The sequence below is a fragment of the Coturnix japonica genome, chromosome 5 (assembly GCF_054131305.1).
Source record: "Coturnix japonica strain WE chromosome 5, WE-NBRP24, whole genome shotgun sequence".
Taxonomy (NCBI): domain Eukaryota; kingdom Metazoa; phylum Chordata; class Aves; order Galliformes; family Phasianidae; genus Coturnix; species Coturnix japonica.
The window spans coordinates 28,830,230-28,853,145 of record NC_140667.1 but is presented as its reverse complement, the minus strand read 5'-3'; the positions used below and the strand labels follow the sequence as shown (position 1 = coordinate 28,853,145).

General features: G+C 42.6%; 1 protein-coding gene and 1 long non-coding RNA gene across 9 annotated transcripts in view; one reads left to right on the top strand and one right to left on the bottom strand.

Moving 5' to 3' along the window:
• The first annotated feature begins 1,870 nt into the window (after nucleotides 1-1,870).
• On the top strand, nucleotides 1,871-12,405 carry LOC146760729 (uncharacterized). Its single transcript, XR_014947160.1, has 2 exons — nucleotides 1,871-2,157; nucleotides 12,061-12,405. It is a non-coding gene; the product is annotated as an uncharacterized LOC146760729 (long non-coding RNA).
• BMF (Bcl2 modifying factor) overlaps nucleotides 4,732-22,916 on the bottom strand; it is a 33,710-nt gene continuing 15,525 nt past the window's right edge. For 2 of the 8 annotated variants that reach the window (XM_085550363.1, XM_085550362.1), the window contains exon 4: nucleotides 4,732-5,014. In XM_085550363.1, the coding sequence (XP_085406489.1) occupies nucleotides 4,853-5,014 (162 nt within the window). In that variant the 3' untranslated portion in view covers nucleotides 4,732-4,852. Of the gene's footprint in view, nucleotides 5,015-15,164; nucleotides 21,383-22,916 lie in introns of those variants that run through there. The other 6 variants (XM_015864879.3, XM_015864880.3, XM_085550360.1 and 3 more) reach the window with 5 other exon arrangements.

Here is a 22,916-nt window from a genome sequence, read left to right as displayed (position 1 = left end):
AAACAGACACTGAAAGAAGAAAAGGCACACCAACACATATCCTAGAGGGAGAGGCAGAAATAGTACAAGACTGAAAGAAAAAGCAAGCAAGTTGAAGAAACTTCATATGATTAAGAAAAAGGGGAAAAAAAAAGTAGAAAAAAAAAAAAGAAGGATTGCATACAGGCCATAAATAATACAGCATTAGCACATACATGTCTGATAGGCTTAATTACAACCAATTCATCTTAATGAAAAATCAGTGCTGTGGGCAGCCCTTAATATTCACCTTCACTGCTCATGCCTGCCAACTGAGTGTGTGTTGTTCACTGCAGATAATGGAAGGAAAGGCTTTCCACGTGGCCGTCTGATTTTTAAGACCACTGAGTTCTGTGACACAGGTGGAGGCATTTTGTTTTCCCTTTAGAAAACATGTTTAGCAGTGTGGTGAGCAATAGCAATTTGTTGCCACTGTGGCCTATTCAGTGGGCCACAATGGACCTGAAAAGTCATTCTTTACATACAGTTTTTTTTCACTTTGGTATCATGTCCCTGGCAGTAACCAATGCTTCTTTTTCCAGAAGATGCAAGAAATCTTCTGCAATAATCTGTGACAAGGAAAGCTGTCCTCAATTTCCAATAAGCACGAGCTTGATTTATGCTCTTCATATCACTTTTCTTCTTTAATGTTAAAAGTCAATTCTCTTGCACAGAAGCATTGAGCTTCATTTATTCACCCTTGGACTCGGTGACATGGCAGTGAGTTCCACAGACTTCATAGTAGTTACATGATGCATCTAACAAAGGCAGTGCTTGGATGCCATCACACCACAGGGCCAGCTAATGGGGTGGTGAAAATGGACTGCTACCAACAGCACCGAAGGGACCAAAGGTGCCACTGTCCCTCCTGAGATATGTGCACTCACTGCTGATGTGTAGATGCAGCACCAAACTCCAGACCTTTTGCTAGACCAGTTGGGTCAGCAAGCACACTCCTCATTTCCTCTCTGCTTTTCCTTGCAGTACTGACATTTTCAAAGCATCACACTCTTTGTCAAAGAGCGTGGAGGACTCGCTTATCTTGAAGAACACCAAGTGTTTGCTGCCACTGCAGTTCTGCATTAAAACTTGCACTGCCTAGACCAGAAAGTGGCCTGGTGGTTGTTTTGATCCTTAATCCACTGAACACTGTATTCCTCAATTTAAATGGGCTACAGCACCATCTCTCCTCTGTTTTCTATCATTTTCTCTCTCACAGGAGGAAAGGGTGATGAGTCCAACTCTTCAGATACCTGCAGTACCTTCGGCACACCCTGTCCCAAAGCTGTGTATTTGTCTAAGGAGGTGGTTTATATCTTCCTGGAGCACGCTCTGGGTGCTGCACATAGCACACTGTCTTTGGTGAAGCCCTTGAAACAAATTATCCTTCCACTTCCTAGCGCAATACATGGAGTTTGGCAAAAGCAATGGGTATAACCCACATTTGCCCCATCTCCTGCATGCTCCAGAAAAATCCTTGAGGTGGTCTCAGGTGGTAGTTAGGAGGGTGTATGTTCAGGACCAGTTTCCAGCTGTGCACAAGTTGTACTTTGAATCGCAGAGGCTTTCAGTAATGCTGGTCCCACAGCTGCACATGCTTAGCAGCATGTTTTTCTCTTCCTGACTGAATTTCCTAACCTTCCTGCATGGGCCCATGGGTTTACCCAGACTACACTCATTCCTGTGCCTCCCAGCAGTGGAACCTCAGTGCCTTCACTCTGCAGTCAGGAGTTTCTACTCCACTTCCTACAAAGGAGGAACTAATTCCCCTCAGCTTTGGCCAAGCAAACCTTATCCCAGACTGTTCACATGTAAGAACAGCTTTTTCAGGAGAGCCCTATGCCATTGTATCAGACAGCACCTGACAGGGATGTGAAACAGTCAAGGACAGCAAACAAAGCTGTTTCCACATATCCTGGGCACTTCATGAGACAACACTTCCAACCCCCTCGTGTTAGCAGGGGAATTCCCAGTGGAACAAAGACAGCTTCAGGTTGCAGAATCTTAATTCAGAGCGGATGTGGTGCTTCAGGCTGGGGAAGATGCACCTCAGTGATGGATACAGGACCGCTAGGAACTAACTAGTCTAGTTGCTGTGGATGGCAGGAACTGAATGGAAGCACCCAACCTTCAAAACTTGTAAGTATCCTAGCTGAACGCCTTAAATCAGAGGGGTTGACTTGTGTTAAATACCACTTGAAAAAAACACTTTGCCATTTCCTCCTGCATTGCTGTGAGCTGCATGGTATAGCTGGCTTTCCTACAAGTTTAACAAACAGGACTGATAGGTGCAAACACTCAAGTATTTGCTTATGTGAAATCTGCAATTATGAGGCTACCAGAGCAGTTGGCAAGTTGAGAGACAAAACAAAGGATTAATCAGTGTGTACAGGGCATTTGTGGTTGCTTCCTTCTGAGAAGCAATGTCCCGCCTGTCTCAGCACAGTGCAGCATCTTGAAGCATAATATCCCAAAGCACAGGTAACATGTATTTGCATCAAGGAAAAATCTCCAGTGTTAGTTTTTGTGTCAGACTGTGGAACATACTGCCCCTGAGTCCCACTATACAGTGCGTTTAACACATGAAATAACTGCAAAGGGAAGTCTGAAAGCAGAAGTAAATGTTCTTAGACGCCCAAGTTATGCCTACAGTGTGAGCTAGCAAGAGCTAGCTTTAATTACCTCTCTCAGGTACTGATAATGTAGCACAGATTAGCTGCTCAAATATTTACAGTTTTCTCAGGCCAGCTTTCTATCCTGTGCTGAGTCCCTCATTGCTACTGGTTAGACTGCCAGTTCTGGCAGACCCTGCATAAACAAGCTACACTACACCACCTTCCTGCAGCAAAAATGTGTACGCAGCCTTTCACCCCTAGTTCGATGATTAGGATCTAATACACCATGGCATCAATTACAAAACTATATGGAAGTCCCAATCTACGTGCCGCCAAGCTCTTCTCAGGTACACTCCAAAATGACATGGGGTGACATTTCTTGAGGCAAACGCAGAACTAGCCTTGTAGATAATGTGGTTTATCAGCCTTTGGCACCGTGCTCCTGATGGCTTCCATGAGTGCAGCGCTTATGGCCAGCATGTTGTTTGTAGATGTATGTGCAGTCTAAGAGTCTGTGGATCCAACACCATCTGGCTGAATAAATAGTCAGAGTGCCTCTTACACTGGGCTGGGGTCGGATGAGTGTCTCCCCAAGTCACACAAGAGTGGCATAGGAGCACACTGCCAGGGAAGCCATTTCAAAATCAGTATGTGCACCTGGGCTGTGTGCCCAGATGGATGCTGGATGTGCTCCCTGTCCCAACACCCAACCTGGACAAGGGTATTGTGGCTAACAAAGACAGACAGCGCAGCTCTGCAGTGCGACAGCTGAGGAGGAAAAAACTGCTGCTTGAGCATTCAAAGACCAAACCAGAATAATAAATACTGCCATAAAGGACTGAACTAGGGACTCCAAGTACCTGTAACATGATAATGCTTGGAAATGAATCGCCTCTGGAAGCACTGAGTAAACAGGTCAGAAGGTTCAGTGACTTCACGCAGTGGAGAGAATAAAAATTTCACATTAAAGAATGAGGAGGAGCCAGATAGCTCTCCTTGCTGACAAATGAAGGCCAAAATGGCAGCATGAGCTTCAGGCTATTAAGGATTCAACACTAGGCCTTTCACAGTGGCCTCTGAGCACCTGCTATTGCTTTGTTATCTTCTAGAGGAAAGGATCAGGGCTTATTTTCTGTTTCCAGCTACCTTTGCTGACTGCAGCCTCAGTCTTCTTGCACAGGCAGCGAGAAGCAGTTATTTGCTGGGTCAGCTTTAGATCCCTGGCTTCTCTATGAATCTCTCACTGGGCTACTTCTATTCTCAAAGAGCCTTCTAAATAACATATACAGTTTCAAGCCAAAAGGGAATTATGCTGTCCAGGCAGCTGTGGTTTATTTGTGTCAAGGTGGGGGCACTAATGTGTATTTGGCCATTCGGAATCACAATTCTTTCAACGTCTTCTAAATCTCAGCTTCATCATTCCTACAGAAACAGTGTCTGGTAACTATTCCAGCAGCTTAACTATTAAATTGCTGGAATTGGTTTCCTCTTTCTCTGCCTTTGTGTATGTGTTTTTTCTCCTATCAGGTTAAAAAAAAAAAGTTTGCACATAACTTCCCCATCTAGAATCGATGTGGTAAAACTTACCATTTTCATGTGGTGAGGGGTTTTGGTGTTAAAAAGTTGGGTGCAGAATCACTTATTTGAAAAGCTGATGTTTCTAAGCTGCTATCATTTGTCCAACTAATATTTCCTTCTGCTCTCTAAATTTTCTTTCCTTAAAGCCTTCATTCTATGGCCCTGCCAAGCTGTCTATATTTTCTTAAATTCTCATTTCCTCTGGCACTCGTTTCTTTCTTACAGTTACAGTAACTTAAAGAAAAAGAAAGAAAGAAAGAAAGAAAAGCCATTTTGCACTGAGCCCAATTTCCAGTCCGTAATCTTCTCTTTTAATATTGCTTTACCACCCTCTGCATTCTCATGTTTCTGCTTGCTGCAGATTTACCTGGTAGGCTTGGAAACTATTAATTCACCTCATTTTCAGAGTTGTTCAAAAAGAACTAAAGGAGAAACATTCTGGTCTGACTCCCTTTATTAATTTCTGTTTGCTATGTGAAGGCTTAATTTCTGCTTTGTTCATTTCTGAGGGTATTCCCTCAGTATCTATTCCCTTTTATGCCTCACTCTGTTTTCCATATCACCAGCATTTCTGTTACTCTGTCTCTTACTTCCTCACTGCCTCTCCCCATCATGAGCAGGGTGCACATGTATGTGTGTCATCAATGGTTAAGTCCAGTTCCTGAAATGGATGTTGATCTTTCTGGAAGAACTGATTGCCTCTGAGCGCAGTGATGAATTAGACATTCAATGTACCACGTTAGATACAAGCATGTTTTGTGGCTTAAGATTTTTCTGGTGTATGTGAGTACTCCGTGCTTATCCTGGAAAGAAAATAGCAGAAAAAATAGCGTTAGAAAAAAAGCTGTGAAAGTAGTAATCTTATGGGGTATTAACACCATAAATCAGGTCAGTGACCAAAGATTTAATTTATAGCAGTATGAGGAGCATCTTTTCCCCCCTTTTAGTCCTAGAAAGCTACAAAATTTTTTGAAGTATTCTGTGTCTTCACGATACAGTGAATAAATAAGTGCATTCTGGTCATTATTTACAGAGATAAGTGAGTCATCAAGACGTTATTGCCCAGACTTTCAAAACAACAAGTTCATGTTTTGCGTATTGAGTTCTCCATGTGCTTACCATAATTGCAGACTTATCACAGCAAGGAAACACGTAAGTGGGAGGCATAGTTCGGGGCACTCCCAGTTCTCTGAAAATGCTGAGTCTGTGTCAGTGGTGGGGCTGGGAAGGACCTGGGTGTCCTGCTCCCTCATACCTCACGAAAGACCTACATTTCATTAATGTAATTCTATGGTCAAGACTTATAGAAGAAAATTTTTGCTTTTATTTGACTCTTTCCACATGTAGAAAAGTATAGTGACAAGACTTCTTATTTTCCCATGAAGAGTAAGAGGAGGAGGAACATAAAAAAAACTTGTGGTTTGGCTGCACCAAACCAAAATTACCTGTGACAGATCTGAGAGCAGAGAAAGATGCCCCTGCAGTTGGGACAGAGATAATCAACAGGAGGAGAAATGGGCGATCCTCATCTTTATGCTTTGTCTAGAATTGTCTCTCTCCCTCTCCTCCTCCTTTAACATTAAAAATGTCTGATATCCATAACTTGCTTCCTTCAGACAAGGTAGTTTATCATCTCTGATGCCCAAGAGGTCCCACCATGAAAGTTAACAAAACACTGAAGCAACTCAGATGTGGGCCACAGAAAGTTTGAAGTGGGACAGAATGAGCAAGCAACGAAGAAGAATTCTAGTGTGGGAGTCAAGAGGGAGAAGAGGCAGGATTGAAAGACTGTCTTCCTCTGTCTGTCCAGAGAGCTTGAGGAGGATGAGAAGCAGGAAATGGCAAAGGTGTAAACTTAGAGACTTTGGTACAAGTGTGAGAAGGTGGCAAGGAACTATAGAGTGCCACCATCAAAATGAGACCTTGCTGCCCCTTTGAAAGCTTGCGAGGAACATCCCTTTTCTCCTGAAAGCTTTTTAATTTGCATTGCAGCAACTGAAACTTCAGAACTGCTTGCCTTCAGCTGTTGTATTTTCAGTTACAGTGGGAGGAGTGATACTCATAAAGCACGCTGCAGTTTTGTTTACTTTTGCCAGCAAGAACTGCTTCTGTTTGGAAAGTCTATCCCGAGCAGTCATCTACTGTATTTTCAATAAGCTTTTCTGATCAAGAAGTATTAGAAAACATGTCCAAAAGACAGAGGTAGATCAAACTGTTCTACACAAAAAGTGAAGGACAGTAGGTTTTGTCTTTATTTTAATACTTTTCGCTCTTATGATAAAGGAACTTCTTCTGTTTTCAATTTTGTATTTATTTACCATGTTGCTGACTTGAACTGTTGCAGATAGGACAGTCTAAGATCCAAAGAGGGAATTACTTAGCAATAGAATCTCCTTTTGGAGACACATCAGGAAATCTGTTCAGGGTTGGGTTAGGAAAAGGTGGTCAAGCATAAAGAGAAGGCAGGCAAAGGCCCCCAAAAGTGAATCCTCCTTGGCTGTAAGCCTAAATGCTGTGCTCCGATGAAGATCTATTACTTTATGAGCATAGAACATTTAAAGCTTTCTGAGTCAAACACCCTCAAGCCGCCTTCCTGCAACTTAATGACTTTTCTGTGTGTATTCTATATACTGCAAAGGAAGACAAAAATCACAGTATGTGAGAAATTTGTGAGGGCTCGTACAAGCAGATGGCAGGAGATCACTGGCAGCTTAGGTGCACTCTCCTGGGCAGAGCTGTTCTGGTGACTCTTGATACAGGGACTATGCAGGGCTGCTCCTGAGAAGACCAGATTTCTGGGATATTCGCATATCTTGATGGGGAGTGAAAGCTTTTGATAATGCTATAGGAACTTGGCCTCTGTGCGTTTTTCTTTCTCTCTCCGGATAAAGTCTTGGCAGCTGCTCAGAGTCTATTTTAAACAAAGCCAGTGATTTCTGGAGATGGAAAACACGTGAAGGGCACAATGGAAAACAAGCAGAAAACCTGACTGCGGGACAGGGGGAAACAAGAATGATAAAGAACACTGCTTCCTCCTCCAGCAGGGAGACAGGACAAAGTCCCCAGCGCTGTACACCACCACTCTGCAGCTTCTCACTAAGCTGCCATCTCAAGTCCTGTTCAAAACTCAGACCTCTCCCTGCTGATCTCCCCTGCCCATGCTGCTGACCTGTACTGCATGGCGCTTCTCCTGAGTGCCCAGGTGCTAAGGGATGCAGGGGGTGGCAGCTGTGATGGAAGAAGTGAGCAGGAGCCACAAACAGCAACGCAAAGGTCAAATCCATCACAAAAACTGGTATGCAAAAAGCAAAAATAAGTTATCTGTAGAAAATGCAATTATGGTGAAAGCAATACATCTGAGTTATGGCCAGGAAGATGCTGTTTATAACTGTCAGCATGTACAGAGATGAACCTCTAATTTATGTATGCTGCAACATTATAATTTCTGATCGAGAAACCTCCTTTCCCATTGAAAGGCTTGATAACAAAAACTTAGTCACTTGGATCACATAGAATACCCCCACAAATCATTTTACTGAGCTCAGTTTTAAACATAACTTATGTGTATAACACAACCAGTAGGACATGCCTTGGCTTGATGGCCTGTCCTGGGCTACTTATCTCCATTCCCTGAAGTTAAGTGCTCCCACGGTGCCCAAGGTAGCCTGAATTCAGCCCAAGCCTGGGCTGCCTAGAAATCCCCCATGCTGGGACAAGCAGGGTGTGTGCAGAACCTCTCCTTCTCCCGTTCCCCACAGGAAGAGGGAGACAGGCAAGGGGCCATGGGAAGCAGAGCCTCCAGGCTGGACCCAGGGTCGAGTTCCTACCCACACAGGGAGCACCAGAACAATGCACCAGGGACTCCAGCAGGCAAACAGCATGGACAAGCAATCCGTGTAGCCTCACACCTGCCTGTAGGTCCTATCTGTACAAGCCATATAATCAACTGCCTCTGTTGCTTCCCTTACATGCAAAACATTGCTATTACGTGCCAGGTAATCTCTGCTTGCACTGTGACCTCTCTGGGACAGGGAGGCTATCTTTGCTTTGTTTTGGAAGGCACCCAACTTACTTTCAAGCATTCAACAAGCAGTCAAGAAATGATTCAGATGCAGAAGCAGAAACATAACTTGCCCGGGCTTGACAGTGCTTTTTATCAGCTCCTTGCTCAAATCCATTTGGGCTGGCAATGACTGAAAGTAGCGACAGTCTGGGTAGTGTTTGGTAGCCCACAAAAGCTGTTGTTATTTTGTTATTTTGGTGCAGTTCTTTCAGGAAGTGCCCGCAATAAATAAATAAAAAATGGTATCACATCTGCTACTGGTTAGTATCCTCGGACACCACTGCAAAAGGCAGATCAAGGACTGAATAAGCACAAAAACTCTGGAGAAAGAAGAATTTTGGAGATGAAGGGTAGGATATATTAGGTTTGGCAACATTGTAACCTACCACAAATTTAAAAAATATGAGTCAGCCTCAAAACAAAACGAAAACAAAAACAAAAAAAAAATCTCCACTTAAAAACAGAACTAGAAAATACTTTTAAAAATCTTTTTTTTGTTGTTTTTTGTTTCTTCTCCTGCCTTCCCATTCCCAGTGCTTCCTGCCCTGCCCATTCTTAGGGTCCCTGTCAGTTTACTAACATTGCCAGCACTCCAGAATTTCTTGCAAGTGAGACAGCTTTGTTGAAAGTCAAACATCAGAAACCTTCCTGCTATTCTTGGCTCTGGGAGCAGATTGTGGTCTAGTGGTTACTAGCATCATGGCCAGCTGAAACACACCCATGTTTGGGTCATCTGCAAGACACAAACCGTGGATGTCTTGTTGCAAGAGCACGATTTTCCATCCTTAGGGCTAACAAATCAATTGCTATTGCAGAAGCAGGAACAAGGTCAAATTGATCCACAAAGCTCTCTTGCAGGAGTGTGTCAACATGGATTGTTGGAGGCCCTAATTTGGGATTTCCTTTTGAAAGACTGTGTAGCAAGTAGCTGAGATGTAGTTATGTGAAATAGAGATGGGTCCTTTTCCAAGCCTTGCTCAAAGTATTCTCAAGTCTCCTAGCTGTCAAGTGGACTGTTACCCCCCCCCCCTGAAGCTTTAATAAATGGATCACCATGCTGAAGGGTGTCTTGGGCAGCATTTGTGCTGTAAAAATGAAATGATGGCTGTCAAGGCTCTCCCTAGCCTTACTTCTTTTTAATAATTTTCTTCCTCTGAATTGTGGAAGTGCTTTTGAATTATCATCATGAAAATTCCTGGAGCAAAGAACAAAACCACATTCTTTATGGCAGCTGGCAACACTGGGGTAGAACAAGGATGTTTGTGCTTGTACTATCTGTGATGTGTTTACCTGAAGATAAACAGAAGTCTCCATCCTCTCCACTGAGATTGCCACCCATCATTAAGTTAAAAACATTATGGTACCAGAAAGGTAGGGTGCATTTCCTTATGTGTTTTAAGGGCACCGATTCTTAAATGAGTAACTGATGACCCATTTTTAAACCCACTTAGGATATTTTTTACTGCATATAGAGCACACATTCCTCTATGTCCTCTGGTAAGCATACAGAAAAGTGCTGAACCTTTCAGTACCGCCGATTAATCACTAGCTGGCAAGATGAAGAAGTGCTCTGGACAAATACCAAGTAAAAAAAAAAAAAAAAAAAAAAAAAGAAAGAAAGAAATGTTAGAAACCATATCTTATAGCAGACAAAGAAGTGCAATGCACAGAAATAACATCCCATTATAAGGCACTGTCTATTCTGAGATTAACAAAATGCACTACCCTATTTTACACAGTGATGAAAACGTAGAAGCACAAAGACAAAAGGGAAGATAATACCCTTGGATCTTTCCAATGCTTGGCTTTTAGGTGCCTAGCCTGTCCATTAGCTCCATTGCCCTGACATGGGTACCTGAGCTGATCCCCAGGCAATGTCAGAAGCAGTAGATCCCTGGGAGTAGGAGGGCCACTGAGACACAAAGAGAACATGGACAGTGGTGCCCAGCAAAACACTTTTTCTAGACTCTGGGTACCTGAAAAAGGACTCTTCCTCAGTCAGGGTTCAAAGGCTTGAAGCCTCAAATTCAGCTGACAGTAAACAGTAACTGGAACATGGATTTTTACACTCATACCATGATTTCCTGCCCTTACAATGGGTCATGTTTGCTCTTTCCCTTGTCACTGGCTACCATAATGTCCAAGTGTTACAGCTTTGTCAAAAGAATTTCAGAGCAATACAGCCTGACTAGTTGCTCTTCTGGGAGCAGAGGCTCAGAGCCCATCTAGCAACAGACAGCAACTCTGGATGGATGATGGGCTGACACTGGAGAAAAAAGGATTGTCTTCTGCATCTTTTATGAACACTAGTTTGGAGATGTGCACTGCAAAAATCCACCCTGGCAGATACCTCAACTGAGAGAGGAAAAGGTGAGATTGGTCCTGAGATGCTCAGTGCTTCCAGAAGAATTTTAGGCATTTGGGGAAACTGGACATAAAAAGCCTTTCCAGGGTTATGCAGCAGCTGGATGAGACTGTGGATACAGACTTCAGTACCAAAAAGTACAGCTAGTTACCTATGCCCCTTGTTGGATCTGATTCTGTGTCTTATCTGTCATAACCACTCCAATAAAGTGTGAAGCAGGTTGGCTGACTCCACACACCTTTAATCACAATCCAGTGGGACCTTAGCAGTTGTAATCCACATCAGGAAGTCAGGGAGACCTGCAATAGATACAAGCTCTGGTAACCATTTTCCACCAAGGGATACTCACCTACACCACGATAGGTGGTAAAAAGCCAGGTGCTCTGCTTTGGTTCTTCCTCTTCTCTCAAAGAGCAAAGTGAATTCCTGTGGTGGCGATGAAGATGGCTCAGTTCTGGAACCAGCAGCTAAAAGGATCAGTAAGGTTCCCCTCAGACCACAATAGCCAGGGGTATCCCCTGATGATGGCTGCCTTCCCTGCTGGTCCTGCTGGGGAGCCAGTAGTTGTGTGTGGTGCTGGACACCCTAACATTCTCCATTTACCAAAAAAGCTGACTGCAGGCACACTGAAGACAAGTTAAGGAATTCAGTGAGCTCAGAAGTGCACCAACTATAGGAATGACTTTGGTAAAATCTCACAAAGTAACACAAGGACATATAAGTAGGGTATTGGAATATAATTAAGCAGAAGACGTTAGGATGGATATTGGTGGAAAACCTTCTGTCAGTGAGATTTATTAGGAGGTACATCAGTCTCCTGTGGGAAATAGTGGAAAGATGCTCACGTGGGATGTTTAAAATCAAACTAATGAAAGTGCTAGCACACACACCGCAGGCAAGATGCAGTGACAGCCCGGGTGAGATCTGTGACCCACTTCTGCTGCGAGAGCTGCATGGGGAGCTGAGCGAGTCACTGGTGATGAGGAGCCACGGGACTTCCTGCAGCGCATTTGCAGGCTGAACTGCCAGGAAGGCATTGAAATGCTTTCTACAAGGACAGTATCACAGCAGCTTCTGTTCCTGGCCTTTGCAAAAGGTGAAAGGAAAGCAGGAACAGAGCAGGTCATGGCAGGAGGAGTCAGAATGGCCCATGTTCTCCCAGTATGTCTGTGCCTCTGGCAGTATCTACTGAGACCCAGCCAGGAGAGCAGCAGCCCCTCACAGAGAACCACACCTTGTTCCTGATGCACTCTTTGTCTGGTAGTGCCTGCAGAGAAGTAAGCCTGACTTCAGCTGGACAACCGATTTCAACTGTTTATAAAGAAATTAACAAGTTGCCCCATGCTGCAAATTGTTATCCGTGTTCCTGCCCCTTTCTCTCATGTTTCCAACCGGCATTCTGCTTGTCCTGCTTCCCACAGGCTGCTGATCTCCTCAGGAGGGGCCCTTCTCACCAGTCGGCCCCTGCCTGGCATCCACAGCAAGGAGACTGACAGTGAAGTGCTCTGAAGATGAAAAGGTCTTATGAGTGGGATGGCCTGCTGCTGGACTCCTGGACATGGTTGCTGGGCTTGGAGTGGTGGTGTCCTTCTGAGCAGCCCTCAGCTGTGTGGAGGGATGTTGACCTGGTCCCCATTCCCCTACCCTCACCCTGGTTGGGTTCACGGCCCCATGGCATGGTGGGCTGTTCCAGTGAATCATCTACAGTAACTGAAAAAGGTGGTGAAGTAACAGAATTGAAACAAGCTATTACTTTACAGATTCCATTAACTATTTCTGGCTCTTTATTTCTGCTGGAATTTTTGCAAATCTCATGTTATAAAAAGCCAAGACTCATTGTCCAGTTATCAAGAGCTAACTGTCTCCATGGAACATACTTTCTTGACTGTTGCTGTCGTGATTTGAGCAGCAGACATAAACAGGGTCATCTCCAGCCATGGTGGGTGGATGTTTAGTTTATAGCACTGAGGTTAAGAGTGAAAGCGTGTGACTAAGAGCAGAAAACAGAGGAGCCTTTGTATACATCAAGAGCCCTGAGGCAAAACACAGAGAAGGAGAATGCTGACACAGACTCTAATGGAGAAAGAAAAGAGTCCATTATAAATGTTACAGAGAACATAATTCTTTTAAGAGAAATCAAGATTTAAGGGGCTTATGCAGGAGAATATGAATATTGACGTCAATGTACTACGCCTGTCAGTTTGTTGTCTGACTCCATACAACTGTCAGAGTGCTGTGCATCACGTCAGGTGGAAGATAACTCAGATACCATCCTCTATTTGTTCAGTTTCTGGTGGAAACAGGTTTCTTTCCATTCAGGCTCAGGCCTTTCACCAGCAACCACCACTGTGCACAATGAAGGAATTGCATCTCATGTATTTTAACACCAGTCTGTCCCCACAAGTGGCCAAAAGTCATTTTCAGGACAATTTTTCATTCCGGAACATCATCTCTCCATAAATAGCAGTGAGGGAGGAGGGCAAAGGGAAGAAGTAGGCTGGACTGTTTCAGAATTACTCAGGTAAGAAAGTACCACGGGAAAGCTGGTTTGTAGAGCAGCTTCCAAGTTTGCATATACATTACAAAAAGTGAGGAGGGGCACATTTACTGCACCATAAAACAACAGTACGAGTGCTTGAAAAATAGTCCCCAAACCAAGTGCTGTAGTAGCTTCTAAACTTCAGCTGACAGAGTCATGAAAATGGAGTGCTTTGTGCAGTAGCTTGCGCAACCAAAGAACTTTCTCGTCCTCAGAGTGCTTTATTATTTTTAACGAGGCAGGCCGAGCACTTCTTGATAAACATTTTTTCCTTGATGCAGTAATCCTACTTAAACTTTTTACCTTGTCCCTACAGCATACCACTAGGAAGTTCATAACAGAACTCCTTTTCTCTTAAAGTGCCAGTCATACTAGTACATAAAGCGATGGACACACTGCGGTTTCCACGGCTGGAAATAAATAGCAAATACCGTGTTAGTTTGAAGGCTTAAGGTTTTGAGAAGAAAACTTTTCTGAAGTACATTTTTCTGGGATTCCTTCTTTCTTTCAGACTAAAACAATTATATGTACTTACATCCATTGTGATAGGAACATGCCAGCCTGCAGTTTTTGGTCCTGATGCCTACCCCAAAAAAGTTTCCATGCAGTGACTCTGCTCCACCATGGCTGGATGACAGACAGCAGGTTTTGACTGATCTAAAACAAAATAGTCAAGACTGATCCAGATCCCACAAGAGGGAAAGCAGTCCATACAACCGTGCACTTGCTTTTTGTTTTGAGCAAGGTGCATTGCATCCTGCTGCTTTGGCAAATCCCTCTGGGGTACCATTACAGTAGTTCATTTGTAAAAGCTATTATTTTCTTTGATACAAGACTTAATAAAGATTTTAAGAGTGAGACTTTAATTAACGGCAAGAATTTAATGAGAATCAGGAAAGGCAGAGCCAGCGCTCCCATCTAAGTCAATCTGACTTCTGTCCCCGCGTATCAGTGTGTTACAACAGGCTCTTTCATAGTCACATGATACTGGCCAGGGGACACACTTTCAGCAGATCTAATATAATGAAAAGAAAAACTGTCTTTTTCCCCCTGTGGTCTTAGATGCACATGTGGCTTTTCATACCACACACATCATGTGTTCTCGGAATGAAAGACCCTTTTGTGACAGGCACATACCAACAGAGGCAACTTAACATCGAGTAGGATTGTTAATACAGTTTCCTAAAGCCTCCCAATGAACACTATACAAACAGCATCACATTGGTGGAGGCATGTGGTTGAAGGAATACGATCAGCGATATTGTAAATAATTTGCCATATATGCCTCTCCATTTCTGCTCTACCAAGATTAATTGCCATTACTTAATGGACATAAGTTTCTCTTTGCATATAGGAGTGCAGTAAAACTTAAGGAGAGGCCCGATGATTACTAAAACGTATCTTGCTGTCACTTGAAATGGTCAAGTCATGATCATTTTTGTGTTTGAAGGGAGTCACTACAAGCCCCCTGAAAGCTGCAGCAACCTTTGTCCACTGCCATTATGCCAGAAGACCAGCAAGAATGGTACCTCTCTCAATTAGTGCCTTTGGCCTGAGGTGACTCTGAGTGTACTTGCGTAGGTACAAGGGAAGCAGCCATCAATCAAAGGCTACATTTTGCAGATTTGGCATGCTATGTATGCCTTAAGAGAAACAAATTCTCAGGTTTCTGATTTGAAGCAACAAGTTAATAGTGCGGCTCCAAGCGAACTGCACAGCTCCACCAGCAGCAGCTCTCTGTCCATTCACGGGAATGTTCATCCTCAAAAGAATATTTTGTAACTTAAATTGTGCTGAGGATAGTGGTCCAGTCTGGAAATAAAACCTTGCCTTTGGTGTAGGGCTTAGTTTGAGGGTGTACATAAAAGCATCTACCAGGTATTTTCAAAATTGAACAACCAAAACTGTATCACCAGTGTAAGTAACTCCAGAACAGGCCAGCTGTAGAAATACCCTCCATCCCATAAAAAATAAAGAAGACAGATAAAGAATTTAACAATTTTATTAAAAATTGTACCAGTTATTAGAAAAACAAAAACAATCCAAGTATTAAAGTATTAAAAAGCACCAGAGAAAGAAAGCACAGAGCAAATATACTGCACAGATACCAAAAAAAAAAAAAAGAAAAAAAAAAAAAGAAAGAAAGAAAGAAAGAAAAATAACAAAAGGAGCACTGCCCAGTCACCTTTGGTACAGGCAGGAGTCCTGGAGGCACACAACCACGATAAACAAAATGCTACATTCTCACTGGGTCTCAGTCCATGGCAAAGAAGGTGTGTGCACTTCAGGACTAATCCAGACAGAAATCTCACAGGAGAGCATCAGAATTACTTCTGCAGCAGGACAGTATCATATTCTGGTGAACATCAGAAATCGTGGGGAAACCCTCCACTGTGGCTATAGGAAGTTTATTAAATACATTGCAAATTCGAGCTCACTTTACCCTTTTGGTTTTCCAGATGAAGGACTCTGAAGTTTTAAACGTATCCCATAAAAGTAGAAAAGTCATGCAAGAGGGGAAGGGAGAAAGCGTGAAGCCGCATTTCACAGTATTCTCATGGGTGAATTTTACCTAGAAACACGAGAGAGTGTATTCCGCATTACTGACAAGAACGGAAGAAAAGAGATGTGATCGGTTTCACAAAAAAAGAATCCCAAACTCAAATTTAGTGGTGGGATTTTCAAATGCATCCAGTGGAAAGACATTTGAATCCCCTGGGTGTTTTGAAATGTCCCTAGCTGAAGCCTAGCTTCTGACTTTTATTTAAAAAGATACTGACCACGCTGTCTTTGCGTCACACCGGTCTCTCCCCATAATAGTCTGATAAAAACTGGAGCTGAAGAATCTGTGATGATGCTCTCCTGGAGCTGCGTCCACAAATCAGGGAGACTCCTTTAGATTTAAGAATAACTTTATACATGCAACATTTTCATAATAGATTTTAAAAACAGTTTAAGAATCTACTCTTCCCACCCCTCCATTCCCCAAAGGCAGCTAAGAGTCTGAAGACAGAACTGAAACATGGCTTTAAAAAACAGCCCACAGAACATTAGGTTTCGCTTCCCAGAAACCAACTTCCAGCATAGGATTCACAGGAAGAGACCCTCCTTTCTGCGGCTAAGGAGGAAGGTGAGGCACATGGAAGAAAGAAGGGGTAGGGGATGTCAGACTGCATTCAGTTTAAGAACACACACGCGCGCACCCACGCACACCCACACACACAATTACATTCCAGTGCATTTGATGTGTTTGGTCTTTTCTGCTTTTCCTGGTGGAGAAGAACTGAGATGTGTAACACCTGTGTGAACACATGCAAACCAAAGAAACAGAGACCACTGAAGTCTTTAGGAACTGTAAAAGATTGTTCTATGATCTTTTATCAATTCCTTGAGGTATTTCTTCTTGCTAAAACAATCAAAGGCAATAGGTAGGCATTTTTGCAAATGAGCACAAATGCCAGTTTGAAAAATAGACTCTTTTGAATGACATAAACCTTTGTTGTCAAATTACGCTAATACTCCATAGTGCTTGGTCCATGTGCAGAGCTCCCACTGATATGAATGAGTAACCCATGGCCCTTTTACTTATAATCCTGCAGTAAATATAGCCGGTAAAATAAGGCAAGGCCTCCGCATTTCCGCATTCTTGTTTGGCTTCTAGCACATGTTATGTGCTGTCTGCATTTTTCCCTTTAAAGATACCCAATAGCACACCATCCAGCATGTCACAGTCTCACCATTCCTACAACTTCGGCAAAGATATTGGTCAGGACCAGTAGCAGAAGGATGGAACTAATTTTGCAGAGCCGAGAGGGTCACATTGTAACAACTGCCTCAAGTAACATTCCTTTTTCTTAAAAAAGGAAAACCATCTCCCAAACCTACTAATGGGCAGATATGCAGTTTCCCAGAAGAGTGCCAAGACCCATACAGAATGAAGATCAACCTTGGCTATAGCTCCAGTGACTGCTATGGAACAACTTGGGCTGTATTAACTTCACATGCACACATCTCATATAACTTTAATCCAGGCTTGAAGGGACAAAGCAAACAGCCAATAGAAAGAAAGAGAGAAGTCTTCACAGTCACCCTTTCTATATTAAGAAGGACTGGGTTCCTCTACTCTAGTCCCTTGCTGATACACATCTCCAAAGCAAAGGCTGATAAGGAAGTTTCTTTCAGGATTCTTCTACAGAGAGTTTAGCCGACAAACATCTAACCCACTAGGCTACTTAAACTGAGATATGTGATCTGTTATTAAGGAATTCAGTGCTACCAGAGATTATCAGCACCCTGGGAGAAGTCTGAAGCCTTGCACACAAATCCAAAGGCGATCCTTTCTATGCAAATTCATTTTATCTTCTGCCTTTTTTTGTATCCTATTAATGGCAGTTTGCAGCTATCCCTGGGCAGTCACTTTGTGATTACTGGCTCAGCTTTCAAGAACTGCAGGAAACAAAAGTAAAATTAACTATTCCCTACTAGCACCAGGTTTACTGGATCCAGGGATGGCCAAGGTTACAAGATGCCCAAAAGGGTGAGAAGTTGGGTAGGGGCACCAAGATCTTTATCTCTCAAGGAGAGAGCTGAGGTCTGAAGTCATTTTGAAGATCTGGGAAAAGCAAGTAAGATATTTAAGTACTGCTGATATTATCAGCAGCTCAGGTTATTGTTTGTTTGTTTGTTTGTTTTTAAGAACTGGTTGTTCAAATTAGGTATTTATAGAAGGAAAATCCAATTGTTTTCTATAATTGTTAGACTGTAGTTTTATGTCACAGAAAAACAGTATCCCAGTTCTTTCAAGAAGACAACTTAGCATAAAAAAGAAAATTGATCATATTCCTTCAGCAACAGAATTAATCCATGCTCCTTGGATGTGTTTCCCCGAACAATTGGCCTGTGTCTGTGGTCACACTGTAAGAGGTTCTCTGAGAAGATCTCAGTGTCAATCCCTCATGCTGAAGGGTCCTTACAAACACAGGATGGGTGTCAAACAAAAGGATGATCACATGAGTGATGTACATCTGTGTATTTGTTAGTAAACATGTGAAATCTTTTCACCCTCCAGAGAAGACAGAATCATCTGACCAGGCCAGAAGGAAAAAATAAATAACAAGTACCCATTATTTCTTCAAGTAGGTGAGACTGTAAGCATGAAACAGCTCCTTTTCCTCAAGTGAAAAACCAGACTGCCCCATAACGTCTACATGGAGCAAAATAAGAATTTTGGGTTGACAGAGCATATTTCCTTTCTCCAAGATACGCAGATACGGAATATAATTCAAATATATTATCAGCGGTTGCAAATCTCTGGCAACATCAACCACCGTGCGTATTGCAGGAAGTCAGCCTTTGTCTGGGAGTAGCTCTATGTCTCCAATGAAGTATTGTTGTTCGAGGAGATTTTAACTAAAGACTTTGGCATGACCAATTTTGATAAGTTTGTTGTTACAATGGGAAATATGGACTGGCAAAGTTGTGTCTTTCCCTGAGCCAAGTGGTTCAATTCAGGCAGTCAGCCTGACTGCTGAACAATTTCAGGTATTTGTTTCTCCACATTAAGAACAGTTATGCCCTAGAATAACTGGTAGGGTTGCAATACCAGAAAGTGCCAATACCAGACCTGTCTTTCCAGCTTACGTATTCAGAGCAGATACTGGCATTATTGGCCTGTTTCACAGTCAAGTCAAAGCAGAGGGGAAGTGGAAAGCTCCTGATGTTTTTTTAGGTGTCAGATGCACTTGTTGAGTCTTTCATAGTTTGTGGGGCTGTTATGATGAAGCTTTGATCTACTGTGACAGTGCCCAATAAAGGGGCAATGGCACCGAGTGGGAAAATGCAAGCATCGAGTCCTAGAGCATGCTGGCAGGCAACACAGCTGCATTGCTCCCTGAGCCTCAGCGCACCTCTTTAAGGTTTTCCATTTTAACAGTCTTGCCCTTAGCATTGGGTTTCTTATGGGCCCCCAATTCAGTCTGTTCTCACACTACCCCTCAGGCTTTCCCCCTACCCCTATTAAAGTCCTTGTTCTCCAATGACCAGCGTTTAGTCCAAGCAGACTGTGCAAAGCAAGGTATGGAAAGCCTCATCTCTGTAAAACATGGGCAGAGAGTGGCTTCTCATACTGCTGCAACATAGTCGGCAACAGATAGCACTTGTATCCCTCTGGGTAACTCTGTAGTGCACATGCTTAAAGAAACAATAAAAAAACAAAACAACTCCCTCCCCCCAAGAACCTCCCCCCATCCTAAAACCCGCCCCCTAAAATATTACTTGAGATTCATTTGCATGAATTATTAATCATCCTGGACAAACAAATTACTCTAGCCCTAGCTAGAAAAAAGAAAAAATAACATAAAAGGAGGAAAAAAAGCTTTTCTCACAAACTCTCATTATGTTGCAGGAGAGTGATTGTGAATATATGAAAGTGAAAAAAGGCTGTGAGACCTCTTTCAGGGAGCTAAAGCACATTTTGCCACAATGAAGCAGGATGCAGATAGAGAAAACAGAGCTGGAAAAGAGGGAGAAAGTCCACATCTAAATGTGTTCAGCAAATTGTTATCATACACTATAGTGCATCGATGACATCATATGAAATACCATAGAAAGCATGAATTACAGAAGGATATGCAGAGAGGGATGGAGGAGAAAGTGTATGTGCAACTACTCTTCTCATACAGTAATGCCTATTTTTCAGAGTTGACCAAAAGCAGAAAAATTTCTCAGCAGCTGAAGTTAACGTTTGTAATGGGGTTAAAGAGCAATTCTCTGGACAGATCTTCCTTAAGCTAGTTTTGTAATTTGAGATCTACAACAACGTGCAGTGGAGATATGGAAGTGGTCTGAAAAAAATGAAGTTTGTACTGTTTTCTCTGTTAATATTTTACCCTAGTTACCACTGGGTTTGTGAACTAATGATATTTAAGGCTACACAGAGGAAGCCTGAGATCTTTAAGGCTGCATCCTTTTGGTAGGGTTATTTTCCTGTGCTGATCCAATAGCATCAATCACATGGATGAATTTCTGAGTGCATAGAAACTAGGAACTACTAGAAGGTCTCTCATGAAATAATATTATTGCTACTAGTCAGTATATGCCTCCAAACACTACTTAGTGGAGTAATGGACAGATTGTTTGTACAGTGTATGTGTCAAACTAGCTGCTAGTTAATGTTCCTGTCAAATCCTAAAGCAATTCTAATCAGACGCCTGGGACCTAAGCCTTCCCAGCCAACCACATTATGGTGACAGGAGAGAAAAACAAACAAACAAAACCACTCATCATAAAACTAATAAAAGCATTTACAATAGCATTGTAGAAAAAATGACACGTGTCATATTCCATGGTTTTTAGTTTCATGCTGGCTTTCGGGTATTGTGAATACTCAACTGGAAGTGAAGAGGGACAGAAGTTAATAGCCACCAGTAACTCCAGGAATGTTTCTAAGAACATTCAACTGAAACAGTTTGGTCTGTTGGCAGCAATGACAAAGAATAACTTCACATGAGAGCTGCAACTGGTGCCCAATGGAAAGATTGAGGACATTGTATTTCTTTATCAGTTTCTCTCACGTAAGATGCAAAGAAATAAACCCATTCAGAAAACTGGTAACCTGCTGAATATAAGCTACTGAAATGTTTCCATTGTTAAAAAGAACTTTCATCATGGAGGAATCATCTCTGCTTGTGAAGATACCCAAAGTACGTTTGATGTTCAAAGTCATCAGTCCTCAGACATCATTTATAACTAGCAGTCAAAATGACACTCCTGCACTCTATCATTGAGTGACACACAGGGCAGAGGAAACTGTTAGCCTAATACCTGCCTCTCCTGCACAGAGGTTATCGGTGCGGGGAACCAGCAGCAAGCTTTACCAAACACATCCACATTCTGGCTTTCCTTCGACAGTGTTGGACAAGAGCTCCCCGCCTGACAAGGCAGGGAGCAGCAAAGAAGAGTCCATAAAACCCCAAACTTGAAGACGAGTATAAGAATTTCAGAGTCCTCACATCCGGCCGGCGGTGTGCACGTCTCTCCCCCGAACCAGTGTTTGTTCAGTGCTCCCTGCAGACTGGATGTGGCCTGAAACAGGTGGGTGAAGCTCACCTCTGCCCAGTGCGGTTCCTGTTCGCCTCCACATTTAAGGCCAAGTTGTGTAGAAAGAGAAAAAGCTGCCACCACACTTGATTTCTGTTCTGCTGATGCTGTAGAGAACAGTTGAAACAAAGTTATTTATATTTCTAGAATTGCAACATACCACTTCTCTTTTCCAATAACAACTCAGTTACACTTTTCAAGAGCAGACACTTTAATCCCATCAGCATAACAAGGGGGTGCAGCAAGGGATGAGAGGGGAGAGGGAAATGATAAGTTCTCCAGAAATAATTGTAGCTCTAACATTACAAAAAGAAAAGAGCAGATCCTTTATGCATTGTGCACAAGAGGATTAAACTTTTTTTTTTTTTTTTGCTTGTAGGATTTTGCAGAGTTTAGCCAAGTGCTGTTTTTAATCAGATTGGCTTCTGAGCCTTTTCAAAAGCCCCAGCTGCATGAACAAACAACTTTTTTTTTTCCTTTCTTTTTTTTTTTTTAAAGCCCCCCTTCACCCCAAAAGTTAAAAAAAAAAAAAAAAAAAAAAAAAAAAAAAGTAAAAATATAACTGGTGATCCATCTGTAAGTGATTTGACACCGTGAAGGTCAAAGGGTTAATCTTCAATTTAAACCACACTGCTGAGACAGCAAAACTCTGATTTCATCTAGTACAAGAAAACACATTCGTGCACACACACACTCCCCCACCCTCCCCCCACCACATTTTCCTTCCCAGCATCTCCAAGATAATACTGCCCTTTTTATAGCCACTTTTGACAGTAAGCCATAAATAATCAGCCTTGGAGCCCTTTCCTACTGACTGGAGCCAATTAAACCTTAAGCAAGAACATACTTGAAAACACACAAAAAACCAAAACCAAGAGGTTATTTCAGGTCCCATTGTCAGGGAAGAAACATGGGAGTTGAGTTTCAGGGGGACACCAGACTCTATAATGCAGCTCTGGGGCAGGGACACTGTCCCTTCTTTTGTTATGTGTAATCACCCTGCAAAAGTGGCTCTTATTATACCCCCACCTTCCTGCACTTTAATGGCATCTCACACAAACAGGTGGGTTTCTCTTTACATTGCTCAGCCCGAGATACTATTTCACCTCAATAACCAGCTCTCTATTAGAAGTCAGGCTTTGTTTTCTCATCCAGAATTCCATATTTGTTAAGCAGGACTGATCATTTCTGGAAAACAAAACAAACCAGCCCCGATTCCCCCCTTCCCCCCAATCCCCAGCAGACAAGGAATCAGAAGACTGATTTCCAACAACTTTGCTTCAGTACACAGGAGTTCATAAAAGAGCACTGAAGCACATTATATGAACAAGATGTTTCAACTTAGATTAGCCCAACAGGGCAGAACAACGTGGTTGTAAGGCATTCTTTATATAATCACAAATAGGGGAGAGCTGCAACTGAAGATAGTGTATTAGAGATGAGCTCTCCAAAGCCATCCCAAATATTAATTTATATTCATATTTAGGTACAAATAGGTCTGTGCCATTTGTATCACATACTGAACTGGCTTCAGAAAACCTGTGCTCATCTTGCATCTTAGAAGTGGTTTATTCTCCTTCGCCTCAAGACTTACCAGTTGTCTCCTGGATTGAGAGTTTGCATGGATCTAATCACACATTT